Below are 14,521 nucleotides of genomic sequence, written 5' to 3'. Positions count from 1 at the left end.
AAACATAAAGAAAACTATCATCCTAACACAATTATTTTTGATTACGTATGTTTAAAGGGGTCATCGAATGCAAACTTCACTTTTACATGTTGTTTGAACATTAATGTGTGTTGGAAGTGTATGTACAAATCTACCCTATAATGATAAAAATCCATGTAGTGGTTTTTAATTAATCTGTAAAAATAATATCCCCTGTTTCAAATTGAGCCATTCTCAGATGCCTGTCGGTGTGGCGTCAAACCGACAGAGGCCACTCCCACAATAGCTGATTGACATTAGCGTCTTACCTCAGATCATCTGTAACAGTCCGACCTCCAGTTTCAGTGCCGGAGCAGGGATGTAAGTTAGACAAGATCATCTCCAGTTGAGCAATTGAGGTGTTCTGTTGCTGGATGTAATAATGAACATAGTGGTCGTCATTTACTCTCGAATTCTGAGTCGCTGAAGATGCAGTGGATTACATTTGTTTGTGAAGGGAATGCACCTCCCGATCTACATAAATGCGTCTGTATTTGCACAAATCATTCGTGACCCAGCTTCATCTACAGCAGAAATTTCTCTGCAGTCACCGTTCCTAATAACGTGCTAGTTAGCAAGTTTCACAGCTAAAGTAAACAATCTCTCAGAGCAGCAGCTAGAAGAGAGGGGTGAGGCGAGCAGAGCTCATTTGCATTTAAAGGAACAATCCATCAGAATGGGATGATTTTTGCAGAGTTCATTTTGACAAGGTAAAAAGGGTGTTGTTTTACACAACCATTGAGAATTTTTAACCAAAGTATATTATAGACTTTGCATTAAGACCCTAAAGAATCATATCAACTTGTGGAAAATGGGCATCCAATGACCCCTTTAATAATATTAATTATTGATGTTTTTCCACAGCACAAAGAGAAAAAGAGCAGCATCTCCAGAGCCCATATATCAGCCTCCTGATCTTAGTTATAGATCAATGGCCTTTAAACACAGGTGAGAAAATAACCAGTACTGCAGACAAGAGACCGATTTCGAACATCAGGGTATGGCTGCACCAGCCATTCTTAAGTTCTTAAAGGGTTACTCCACCCCAAAAACTACTGTACTTCCCTCAGAAATGATAATTATACACCCAATTATACAACTGCTGTCATATTGTGCTTCAGTTATTGACTGTATTTACTGTAAAATGAAACCAGAGACTTCAGTATTAATAGAAGGCCTATGGTAATATTATTTAAGTGTTCATCTTGTTGCCAGAACAATTGTTTTGTACACTGTAATGGATAATTAACTGAGTGATGCTAGGTCAAGCTTGTTTTAAGCTTCGAGAGAAAAAAAAAATTATATATATATATATATATATATATATATAATAAAAATAGTTCAAGGGCCAGATGATCATGGGCTCCCAGGCCCCAGTGCAATTGCCCCAACTGCACTGCCAGTAGTTACAAAATTGATCAGAGGTAAATTCAGAAAATCTGATTTGTTGACGTTTTTTCAGTAACACTAGAAAAAGGAGAAAAAGAGCAGCATCTCCAGTGCCTAGCTGTGTGTCTTTGGTGAGTGACAGATCCATAAATCAGCCTCCAAATCTAATGGAAGCATCAGTGATCTTTAAACCCAGGTGAGACAATAATCAGAACTACAGACAAGAATGACTGTTTTAAACTAGTCAGACTTTTTAATTTACTGAACCCCCATCATATTTCAAACACCTATATGAGTTCGAATTTAAGTAAAAGGGCAGAATATCAAGACTTTATTTAGGGTATTAGCCCCAAAAGAACCCAAAGTTCATCGTGAACACAAAGACATTTTAACAAGACTCGCCACGCTAAGAAACTAAGGTCGCTAAGAAGAAAATTATTTTGTTCCTAAACCAGTTAAGCATGAACATTACCCCACAGTCTATTTTACTAGCTAACTAAATCATATCAAGAAAAGTTCAGATATATGGTCCAGATGAGAGCACACAACTCTCATCTGTGTGTAGTTTAGCTATGGCACACCAGAGAAAATCTTTTTTTTTAAGAACTGTGGCCAGTTTAACTGGTTGGGATAAATAAGGGACATTATTTCATTATTTAGTTAATAAGGAGACGTTTAAGGTAAACAGTAATTTTTGGATAAACAAACATGGAGAGACTAAAAAATTAGCACTAAGTGCCATTTATAAAGCTGGTTCTAGCTCAGGGATAGGCAACGTCGGTCCTGGAGTGCCGACGTCCTGCAGAGTTTAGCTCCAACCCTGGAAAAAAAAACTTACCTGGCTGTAGCCTTGGTGATCATGAAGACCTTGATTAGCTTGTTCAGGTATGTTTGATTAGGGTTGGAGCTAAACTCTGGAGGCCAGCGGCACTCCAGGACCGATGTTGCCTATCCCTGTTCTAGCTGATCTGGAATAGCTTCTCCATAAACATAGTCTGGGCCTATAAAGCAGTTTATTGTGTCTTGACCTGTTTTAAGACTGACATGTAACATTACTAGAAGATCCTGGTGCTCATGCTCTCATTCAGTCTTTGTCTTATTCTTCTTGTTTCTGCTGTGTGGATAGAAATGATAAGTCTGGAGACCTGCAGAAGAAATCTCGCCAGTCAGTAGATGAAGAACTACAGAGAGTCAAAGACCAACACAAAACTAACATGAAGAATAAATATGAGAGATTATGTGAGGGAGTCAACCTACAAGAGAATCAAACCTTCCTAAACAGGATCTACACACAGCTCTATATCATAGAGGGAGAGAGTGAAGGGGTGAATGAAGAACATGAGGTTTTACAGTTGGAGAAAACAGCCAGGACACATTACTCACAAGACACTCCAATCTACTGCAATGACATCTTTAAACCCTCACCTGAACCAGGATGCAAGGATAAAAAAACAAATCAAGACTGTTCTTACTAAAGGCATTGCTGGAATTGGAAAAACCGTCTCTGTGCAGAAGTTCATTCTGGACTGGGCAGAGGGAAAAGCCAATCAGGATGTCGATTTTATGTTTGTGCTTCCATTTCGAGAGCTGAACTTGATTAAAGATCATCAGTATAGTCTTCACAGACTTCTGCTGGACTTTCATCCTGAACTCCAAGATCTGAGCTCAAAGATTTATGAGCAGTGTAAAGTTGTGTTCATCTTTGATGGTCTGGATGAAAGCAGAATCACACTGTTGTTTTCAGATCTTCAGAAAGTTTCTGATGTTACTAAGATTTCATCAGTAAGTGTTTTAATGTCAAATCTGATGAAAGGAAAGCTCCTTCCTTCTGCTCTCATCTGGATCACTTCCAGACCGGCAGCAGCCAATCAAATCCCCTCCACATACATCAACCGTCTGACAGAAATTCAGGGATTCAATGAGCCTCAGAAAGAGGAATATTTCAGAAAGAGAATCAGTGACGAGCATCAAGCTAGCAAAATCATCTTGCATATTAGAAGAGCAAGAAGCCTCCATATCATGTGCCACATACCTGTCTTCTGCTGGATCTCATCCACTGTGCTTCAAAAGCTCCTGAAAGAAGGTCTGAGGGCAGAAATACCGCAAACTCTGACTGAAATGTACATCCACTTTCTGCTCACTCAGATAACCATGAGGAATCAGAAATATGAGAAGAGACATTCAGAAAAGCTCCTTAAGTTCAACAGAAAAGTGACTGTGAAACTTGCTAAACTGGCTTTCAATCAGCTGATGAAGGGCCATGTAATGTTCTATGAGGAGGACCTGAGAGAGAGCGGCCTAGATGTCACTGATGCCTCAGTGTATTCTGGGATTTGCACTGAGATTTTCAAGGAGGAATCTGTGATTCATCAAAGAAAAGTCTACTGTTTCATACATCTGAGCTTTCAGGAGTTTCTGGCTGCTTTCTATGTGTTTTACTCACATCTGTTAAAGAAAATGGAACCCTTGAAGTTGTTTCTGAATGATGAACATGAGAGATACAGATCTGAAAAAAGTCCTTTGTGTGTGCTGCTAATATCAGCAGTTAAAAAAACTCTTCAGAGTAAAAATGGACACCTAGATCTTTTTCTTCGGTTTCTGCTGGGGATCTCACTGGAGTCCAATCAGAGAGTCTTACAGGCCCTTTTGCCATGCACAGAGAATAGCTCAGGCACCATCAGAAAAATAAATAAACACATTAAAAACATAATCAAAGGAAATAATCGTCTGTCAACTGAACAATCTATCAATATGTTCCTCTGTCTGCTAGAAGTTAAAGATCAGACTCTTTACAGAGAGATTCAGAATTTTGTGAAATCAGACAAAAACTCTGTGAAGAAACTCACTCTTAGTCACTGTTCAGCAATCACCTACATGTTTCAGATGTCAGAGGAGGTGCTGGATGAGTTTGATCTCATGAAATATAATACATCATCTGAGGGAAGACGGAGACTGTTACCAGCTGTGATAAAATGCAGAAAAGCTCTGTGAGTATGTCATCACATTAATTTTTGTCATCACAGAACAAACAGATTTGTTGGAAGTAATTTATCTTTCAAACCATGACCCTGCTTTTATTCATAGAGTTTAAACTTGTTATACCAAAGTATTAGTGGTCAAAAAAACATATAAAGACAAAAGACAATATAAAGACTAGACTAGCAAAATAGGTAACAGAACTGCAAGAAAAGCAAAGACATCCTATTATTCACAAGAAAACAATTGAACAATATGGTTGAAAAAAACATGTAAATATGATGAGAAATTATATTTAAATGACTCTGTGTGTGTGGTTGGTGCTGGTAGAGTAAATGTCTGCGTGAAATGCATAACAGGTTTTTTGTGGGGTACATGAAGGCAACTCAAATGGTTCTGAAACGTTGCTCATCTCTAGTGAGTTTCATGGCAGCAGTGATGATGCATTTTTGTGTTTAGAATGTTGTGTTCAGTCGTTTAATGTGTGACGCCTAGTTTTTTCTCTGTAACCATTTTGAAAATCAGCAAGTGTATGATACTTAGCATTTTAAAGTCTGTTCAGGTTTTAAAAGTTTGGTGAAAGGAGGTAGGAGGTAGTAATAGTAGTATATTAATGATGAGGAATCTCCAGTTGCATTTCATCACACACTTCCAGCTCAACTGATTCTCATTCACAGAATATAGAAAACATGTTTTTAATCATTCATCTCCTCTTTAATGCTGTGTGTCATCCTGTTATAGACTTGCTGGTTGTGGTCTCTCTGATTGGCACTGTGAAAGTTTGTCTTCAGCTCTACAATCATCAGACCCCCACCTGAGAGAGCTGGATTTGAGTAACAATGACATACAAGATTCAGGAGTGAAGCTGCTATCTGCTGCACTAAAGAGTTCACACTGTCAAGTGAACATATTGAGGTTTGACTTTCACAGTTACTTCACTGTGTTCGATTACTGTCAATAATCTTACTGACTAGACTTAAATGTTCTCTAATAATGTGATTATAGCCAATAATCAGAGTAAGGACACCTTAAATACACTGCATGACTTGTCTCGATTTGCAGTCTAAATGAGGCGATGCTAGTCTACAGAAGTTGCAAGATATCACAGAAAATCACAGTGTATAATATTTTAAGTTTCAAACTGTAATTCCATCTAATATCAATATCAAACATGTTTGTGTCAATGACACACCAGGCACTCCCTCCGCGCATACACAGTGCTCACTCTCCCTGTAGTTCTAATCACCTGCAGCTCATCACCACACTTATACAAAAGCCTTTCTCACTCCTCACTCACACAGTGTCTGGTCTGAATAAAGAGTCATTCATGCCATCCACTACACTGTGGATCAGTGGTTCCCAATCCTGCTCCTGGAGAATCCTTAACACTGCACGTTTTTGATGTCTTATCTAACACACATTTAAGGTCTTGGAGTCTTTACTAATGAGCTGTTGAATAAGGTATCTTAGATTAGAGAGACAACTAAAATGTGTTGTGTTAGGGGTTCTCCAGGTCCAGAACTGGGAACCACTGCTGTCGATTATGCTGCCTTTATATGCTCAGAAACGTCCTTTGTCCCACTTCTGAAATTATAATAATTAGTTTATCGCATTCAAGTACTTTGTTATCGGAAAGAACAGGGATCATGGTGGATGGCTCATTCATGAGTTCATTCTTGCCTGTTTCTTATGAAAATCTTATTAAAGCCAAATAGTTTAGAAGATATTTAGCCAATATCCAGCAGGTTTTGAATAAGATGTAGCATTCCATCTATCAGTTACTGTATAAACCTTCACTGTGCTATCTAGATATTCAGCTTGCTGATGATTTCCAAGTTTGGTCAAACAGATGCTATTTTTTACTATGTTCAATATACGGAATATGCATCAAATGGTGATTTATATACATAACTATACATGACTATACATGGAGATGCTGAAGGGAAAAATGACTTTTACTCGTCTACAAATTTGATAAATTAATATTTATTATTTTAAAATGATTCTATGCCATTAGTAACGATTGTAAATGCTAGTCAAAATGGTCATTTAGGTAATTTAAAGGGTGTTGTGAGTTACTTGCTTTCTCAATTTTCTGTTTAGGTTGGTCAACTGTAATCTCACTGGTCAGTGCTGTGAAAGCTTGTCTTCAGCTCTACAATCATCAAAAGCCCATCTGAGAGAGCTGGATCTGAGTAACAATGACTTGCGAGATTCAGGATTGAAGCTGCTCTTGGTTGGACTGACAAGTTCATACTATCAACTGAACATACTGAGGTATTTATAGTATTTATTTATAGTTTGTTTGTGCTAGTTTTTTGTGAGTTTTTTTTTAGTTGGTTTGCTTAAAAGTAATATTGAACATTTGGAGATTCTAGGCAACCTTGTGACTTGAATTACTAAACAGGCCAAATTAGTGTTAGAGCACAATGGGGAAAATTCAGCTTGTAATTTACTGACAATGCACACATTAAATAACACAGACACACCCTGATTATTTTCATAATGAGCAGCACAGTGTACCAAGAGCAGTGCAAATTACCGCCTGCTTTAAGACATGCCTTTTTTGGGCATTAAATAATGGCACAGATACCTGTAATTCGACGAGCGCAAATGTTAGTAAATTATGTAGTGTGATTCTTACATAGCGTACTCTCCTCCGATAAATTTCGCATCTGAGAGGAAAACTCCAACAAATGCATATTCAGTAAGGTCAGGTGCAAAAATAACTGTGTCCACACCTTTTCAGTAACACCTTTTAGTAAATCGTGACAGTACTATTTTAACGCCAAAAGACAGTTTGTGTTGGCACATGCGGCCGATAAGTGATAGTGGAAGGTTAGTCCAGGGTTTGAAATCATCTGTAATTTTCTTTAAAAGGGGCGTATAGTCAAGATTATATAGCTTTGACAGTTTGGAGGAATCGGTTATACCCAAATATGCGATGTTACTGATGCGGAGTGGAAAAGAAGTGTTATGAGCTATAGAATCCTAGGCATCTTCAGAGAGAGGTAGCCTGATTTATTTATTCCAGATTATTGTATAATCTTACATTTTAGAGAAAATATTAATAATTTTAAAGGCTTCCTCTGACTTATAATAGAGTAGAAAAAAAGAAAAACACCTACTGCAGTAGCTTCTTCAGCTTCTTCATCAACATCTCTTCATCAGTGTGTTCTTTGTGAAACAAATGCAGTTGTTGAAATAGTATTAATTAACTAGAGCTAAACCTCTGTTAATTTTCAGTAGGTACTTTTGTACATGTACGAAAGAAATAAAGGCAAAGGCAAAGATAGTAATGCTGTTTTTGGAGTTTTATAATTATTCTGTAGTGAGTGTAGTGAGTGTTCATTTAATCTAAAGTCCCATTTAGATGGAACTAGTTTTTGAGACAGCGTTTGAGTTACGATTTTGAGAAAACATCATATAACAAGCCAGCGTTTTTATATCTTAAGTCTCACTGTACATTTTCACAATGCAAACGTCCTAAGCATGTAAACGGTTATTTGTTTAATGTCAGGAATTCCCTCTGCTTATTAAAAATGTATGTTTATATAGCCTACATTACAGTCAGGTACGTACATCAGATGAACATGATAAACATTAAGCTTTATTTCAAAGATTTGAAATTCAATACAAAGAGAAATATAGTAACAGAGGTTTGTATTTTATTATCTATTGTATATTCAAATCAGTTTTAGATACTAATAGCAGATATATGGTCATGTTTATTATTTCCTGCATAATTAGGCATATAAAGAAATATATTTTGTGTTGGACCAGTTACCTGTGTCGGCAAGTGCGCAACTGACACACCCACCTAAACTATTTCAATATATCGCTTATCCCTCCCGAAAAGACCATAAACATTCCAGCATACATCTTAAGTAAAAATTAATTTACTTTCACATACCTTAAAAATTAATTCTGTGTGAATGATATGCTTCAAATCGGGTGATTTTTAGGTCAGTGATTTGCATGCAACTCAGTGGTGCTCTCTGCCAGTAGGGAATAGTGAGATGGAGGATTGAACACTTCCAGTCGCTTCAGTTTAGAACGCAATAAGTGATCTAGTCATTATATAGATCAGTGGATGCACCGCTACCGATACTGGTATCGGTACCGGCCCGATACTGTGCTCCTGTACTCGTACTCGTTAAAATGTCCCTATACCAAACACCGATACCACTCTGTCACACTTGCGTGACGCAAAGAGAACACATGAGTCTCAAACTTCACTTTAATAGTCTTCAATTAGGCAAATGCAGAGGAAAATAGAATTTAGGAACAATCGCTGACAACAAGTAACAAAGTATTGAGACGTAAGACCGGACGAGGAACAAAGGAAAAGACAGGAACTAATATACATGGGATGATTAACAAAACAGGTGCATGGAATCAAACAATCAACTACACAAGAACAGGAAACATGACCATAAAAGGAAGGAGGGAGCAGCTCGAAGACCCGTGGGCTTGAGAGAGCAGTGGCCGGCAGGCTTTACTTGGGTGTGGCCGGTTAGCTTATCTTGAGAGCGGCCGGCGAACTTGACCAGATTGACCGGAGACATTTTCCCCTCTCAACAGCTCAAGTGAACTGAGAAGATGGGCGACTTCACACATTATACACCGCTCTTGCCCATAGGTGTCTCCCCTTTTTCCAGGATGCATTATTCAAATGAACATAGAATTAATTTTTAACTAGAACAAACATTTCATAACCAAAACAAGCATTTCGACACCATTCACACTTAATTTCTTGTTTCTTTTTTTAACCTGTTACACAAGCATACACAACTTTATGGTAAAAGTGAAACTAGCAGCCTTTGTGAAATGCGCTAGGCTATAACCTCTCATTCTGCACAAATACAAATGTGTGCACACATTGCACAGGTTTTGTTTGCTTCATGAGTCCTCTGCATTATATGAGTCACTGTGGAATATAAGTTGCAACACATTTCAGATGAAAGAAATGTGACATTTCTAAAAATATGACTGGTCCAGTTATAAGACTTATATATAACAAATGTTTCCCTGCATTATTACAGCAAAACGTCTTGTGATTACAGTACTGATCAAATGCAATGGAGCAGCTCTAATGCTATTAAATTAAAGATGATGTACCATAGAGCAAAAAAAAAAAAAAACCTAACAAAATTAATTAACAGTTAAAGTAGCAAAAACTTGTAAAATACATTTATTTTAATGGGTAAAATTAAGTGTGAAACTAACTGAATATTTGCTAAGCAAAACACAGTTCAGGCATGAAACTCTAAGTAATCGTTAATTGATTCATTCAATACTGTAGCACCAGCCAGTCAGGAGTACTTCTTAATCCTCATAAGCATATATATTGTATCCTACCCTGTGTTCGACACATTGCGTGATCATAAAAGCTTATGATACCCCTCCTCCTCCCCAGCGTTACCTGTAGAGATCTGATAGGGGACTCTACAATACTTGTAACAGTTGTAACAGCCATCCTTCATTATTTTTGACTAAGCTGAACTAATTGTTATTTTCTCAGCACCAGGAGCGTAGCAGATTCTGTTAAGTCTATGGACATTTTCTGTAACCCTAAAACATAAAATACAATGTATAATTTAAAATTCAGATAAAACACCTGTGAAAATATATATATGGGAAATTCCTTCTTATACACCTTACAAAACATGGTACACTGTGCCTTATTTTATGGACTTTTAGACTGTAACATATTAACTACAAATACACTGCTTAAAATTATTATTGTTTAAAATCCTAGTATAAAAGTATTTTTAGTCAGATACCATACATATTGAAAGGTGCGGAAAAGTTGAGCACAAATGGTAACTCGAAAATCACATGAGGAAAACCATTGGGATAATAAATGATCAATAATCACAGACATGCACATTTGGATGGGATTAGGTTTCTCAGAGGTCCATTGTATTAGTTGAAAGTAATTTGCTCTGGAAGTTTTACAGAGGTTGTTTAATAAAAACGCAGGCCTCAGACATTATGTCTTTAGGCTGTACATCTTTAAAACAAATTTCTCTAATATCCTCCAGGAAAACTTGTTGTGTCCAAAAAGGTCTTAAAGGGGTGGTGGGTGCACAGTAACATGTGTTCATGCTTTGTATAAAAAAAAAAATAATAATAAAAAAAAACATTTTTACCTTTATTCTACATCAGTGGTTTCTGGGGACCCACTGCTCTGCACATTTTCCTTGTCTCCCTTATTTAACACACCTGATTCAGATCATCAGCTTGTAAGGACAGAGATCCATGTAATGAACTGAGTGTGTCAGATAAGGGAGACATACAAAATGTGCAGAGCAGTGGGTCCCCAGAACCCACTGTTCTAAACTGCTGTTTCCTCTCTTCTAAACACGGTCTGTTAACTTTGTGGTTGTATGAAGCCATTCCCTCAAATACGCAATGGGCTCAGATTGGTTAGCTGGCCCAGTGTGTTGTGATTCACTAACCACCTAGTGCAATACTCTTACCATTACAGGTAGCTGCATGTGCAACATGGCCTCAACCCCTTTGTTACATATTCCTGGGAGCAGGGTATATATAAATTTTAGGGTTTGTAAAGTCACAAACCTAGAAAGAAGCCTGCTGTAGTGCCAAACAGCCATTTGTTGTAGACCTTAAAAAACTAATTCTTTAAAAGAAAATATTTCCAATTTGGGATAATCACATCCTGGGCAAAAAGTGACCAATTGTAGGATGCGAGTGGGTGTGAGACACAAAGAACCACCTCAGACAAAAGGATGCCAGAACTTAATTTACATACAGACCACAGCTGTTACAAAAGGAGCATGTACTTTGCCACTGCTATGCTGCAATAAACATTTTCAGTGAGATATTCTACGTCCTCAATACTTTTTCTTACATAGGAAAGTGAAAGTAAAAAGAAGAAAGACTCAGGGAAAGAAAAAAATGAGTTATTACCACAACGCAAGGATGTATTATACCAGTATTTTTAGTACTTTTGATTGTCAAACTAATATGATGTGGCCTGTTGCTGTGTGTTTGTAGATTGTCCGGCTGTATGGTGACAGAGAAAGGCTGTCGTTATGTGGCTTCAGCTCTGAGTTCAAACTCCTTACACCTGAGAGAGCTGGATCTGAGCTATAATCACCCAGGAGATTCCGGAGTCAAGCTGCTCTTCGAAAAACTAGAGGATCCAAACTGCACACTTGACAAACTCAAGTATGTTGAGCAGGAAGAGTTACACTACTGTTTGTTTACTGATTGTATCTGATCTGTGTCCAATGTGAACATTGTATGTGTTTTATAGTGTGGATCATGGAGGAGAGTTCAGGATTACAGCAGGACTACACAAATGTATGTCTGCAAATGCACACCTTCAGTGACTATTGTTGTGTTGTTTTGTGTTAGATGTTCTCTCTTTTTGTGTTCAGATGCCTGTTTTCTCACCCTGGATCCAAACACAGCAGACACTCAGCTCGTTCTGTGTGAGGGGAACAGAAAGGTGATGCGTGTGAATGAGGAACAGTCATATCCTGATCATCCAGAAAGATTTGATGTATGTCGCCAGGTTTTATGTAGAGAGAGTCTGTCTGGACGCTGTTACTGGGAGGCTGAATTGAGGGGACATTCTGTTATATCAGTAACATATAAAGGAATCAGCAGGAAAGGACGGAGTCATAACTGTTGGTTTGGACGAAATAAAAATTCCTGGAGTCTGACCTGGAGCTCTGATAATGGATTATCTGCCAGTCACAATAATAAGAAAACTGAAATACATGTCCCCTTACATTCCTCTAAGAAAGTAGGTGTGTATTTGGACTGGTTGGCTGGCAGTTTGTCCTTCTACAGTGTCTCTGACACACACACTCTCACACACTTACACACATTCACCTCCACATTCACTGAATCACTGTATGCTGGATTTGGGGTTTATGGTATCTCAGTGTGTTTGCGTAACCACGAGCAACGACCGATGCATCACATGCATATCTGACTGAAAGAAAGAGTCTTGTGCTTGTGTGTTGTGCTAGGACAAACCTGATTGGTTCTTGTGTGCCAAACAGACACAAACACTTCCATGTTTACCATATACAATGCGCTGTATATGTGTGTTAAAGGATAAGTCCACTTCCAGAACAATTCACAAATAATTTAGGAAACCATTTCAGGATTTTTCCCAATATAATGTACTTCATTGGTGCCCCGATTTTGAACTTCCAAAATGTAGCTTAAATGCAGCTTCAAAGGACTCTAAACGATCTCAGTCTTACCTAGCGAAGCGATCAGCCATTTTTTTTGGAAAATAAAAATTTGTATGCTTTTTAAGTGCAAAAGCTCGTGTAGCACAGGCTCTGGGATGCACATTTACGACGCTATGTACTATTGTATCACGTTGAAAGGTCATGCGGAACATTGGTGGAACTACAGACCCAGTGTTTACAGTTTGAAGTTGTAAGCCTCAGGCTGGACATCTGTACAGTAGAACGCAGAAGAAGAAATTTCAATGTTCTTCAGTACTAAAAAAGAAAAAAAATTAGTTTATCCTGAGTAATTTTTGCTTATTAGTATGGTTGAATTGGATCATCAAAGGTCAGCAGCAAAGACACAGGTTAATAAAATGATTAAATACATAAACTATATATGTATGATTTAACATATTTAATTATTGCAGGTTTTGCATCATATTCTAAACTGCATTTTAATGTTTTAATTCATTTTGAGGAATACTGAACGTGTTTTTTTTTTTTTTGTAGGATGAATTAATGTATGTTTATTCTAGAACGTAACACCTTACTCCTGATTTCTCTCAAAATGGGGACAGGAGAGTTTTCAATCAATAAATGGTAAAAAGTAACTAAATTAAGAAAGTAATGTGTTACTTTACTAGTTACCAACACCATACCGACATACTATGTTACTATGTTGCTTTTATACTTGTTTATATATATATATTTTGTCTTCATGAATAAGAGATAAGAGACACTGTTTATGGAAATTCAAGGTTTATGGGATGTTGTTGTGAAGCAGTTTGTTGAATTAAAATATAAACAACTGAGATTATTCAATAAACTCTGCTCCTTTTTTATCATCATCTCTTCATCTCCTGCTTCTGCTCTTCACTGGCTTTCCTCAGTCAATTTCTTGGCTGACAGAAGACTGTTAATATAGCTGTGGATACCAGACAAAACACTGGTATCAGACAATTTTGCTGACTAGTTGTTCTGTTACCAGACAAAACAGATATTTTCTGACAGAATCTGGCATCCAGGGTTGGATCTCATATTTCTCCTGCAGGCATCTTCCCTTGCCTAAACTACTGTAGCGTTTAGGTGTATTGTGTTTGACATTTCATGGAAATTATGTACCATGGGAAGCAAAGCTAGGGGTCAGATGATACCATTTCTACAGTTATGGAGAAAATTAAGATAGATTACATCATTTTGACAGAACAACTGAAAGAGCACGGCCAAAAATTTGAACAATGGCTTGAGGATGTTTGCGTGTGTGAAGAGCTCCTCGCTAACAGTAGGGTAAACAACTCGGGAGGAGTGAGTTTTACTAAAACTCTTTTAAAGGGTGGGTTTAGATTCAGTATTGACAATCTCACTGCTGAATTATTAAATTATTATTATTATAACTGCAAAAGTTGTAGCATGAGCAGTGTGCATTAGCCTCAAAGCTAATATGATTTTAAAAATTATTATCACTATTATTATTGCAGGATTTGACAACAGGGTTCACATAAATCGAAAATCCTAAATACAAATGTAAAAAAAGAATTAAATATACATTTAGTTGTTTATCAGGATTCATAAATAAAAACTATGAACATGATTTTTCAAAATAAAAATAAATACAAAACATACACATAAGAAAAAAGTAAGTAAAGTATAGGTGAAAACAGTATAAACATGACAATAGTTTATACCAGCTGGGCAATCTTTCAGTTTTCCAAGCTGATTGCTGTATTCCCAAGGTTAGTAAATATGTTTGTTTAGCAACAAGATAAGTGAGCAAATATAGATCTTGTACAAATTAAAAGGTTTGTCTTTTAGACAAACCTTAGAGACTTCTTTCAAAAGAATCTTACTGATTCCAAACTTTTGACCAGTTTAAATTAACCATTTAATTTAACGATGCAGTGATGATAATCTTGGAA

The 14,521-nt window shown here is 37.1% G+C and overlaps 3 protein-coding genes across 3 annotated transcripts in view; 2 read left to right on the top strand and 1 right to left on the bottom strand.

Annotated features, from left to right (window-relative positions):
- The window catches only part of LOC127164208 (gastrula zinc finger protein XlCGF8.2DB), a 196,520-nt gene that overhangs the window by 106,291 nt on the left and 75,708 nt on the right, over positions 1 to 14,521 (top strand). The gene's annotated exons all lie outside the window — the stretch shown is intronic.
- The window catches only part of LOC127164203 (gastrula zinc finger protein XlCGF7.1), a 240,762-nt gene that overhangs the window by 192,941 nt on the left and 33,300 nt on the right, over positions 1 to 14,521 (bottom strand). The gene's annotated exons all lie outside the window — the stretch shown is intronic.
- Positions 898 to 13,365, top strand: LOC127164162 (NACHT, LRR and PYD domains-containing protein 3-like). Its single transcript, XM_051107936.1, is given in 9 exon segments — positions 898 to 966; positions 1,481 to 1,603; positions 2,534 to 2,852; positions 2,854 to 4,394; positions 5,125 to 5,298; positions 6,487 to 6,660; positions 11,407 to 11,580; positions 11,669 to 11,715; positions 11,793 to 13,365. Coding segments are annotated over 9 exon segments (3,132 nt in total). The 5' UTR covers positions 898 to 949; the 3' UTR covers positions 12,356 to 13,365.

The sequence above is a fragment of the Labeo rohita genome, chromosome 4 (assembly GCF_022985175.1).
Source record: "Labeo rohita strain BAU-BD-2019 chromosome 4, IGBB_LRoh.1.0, whole genome shotgun sequence".
Taxonomy (NCBI): domain Eukaryota; kingdom Metazoa; phylum Chordata; class Actinopteri; order Cypriniformes; family Cyprinidae; genus Labeo; species Labeo rohita.
Note: the sequence above shows the minus strand (reverse complement) of the source record. Positions and strands in the feature narration are given on the sequence as shown.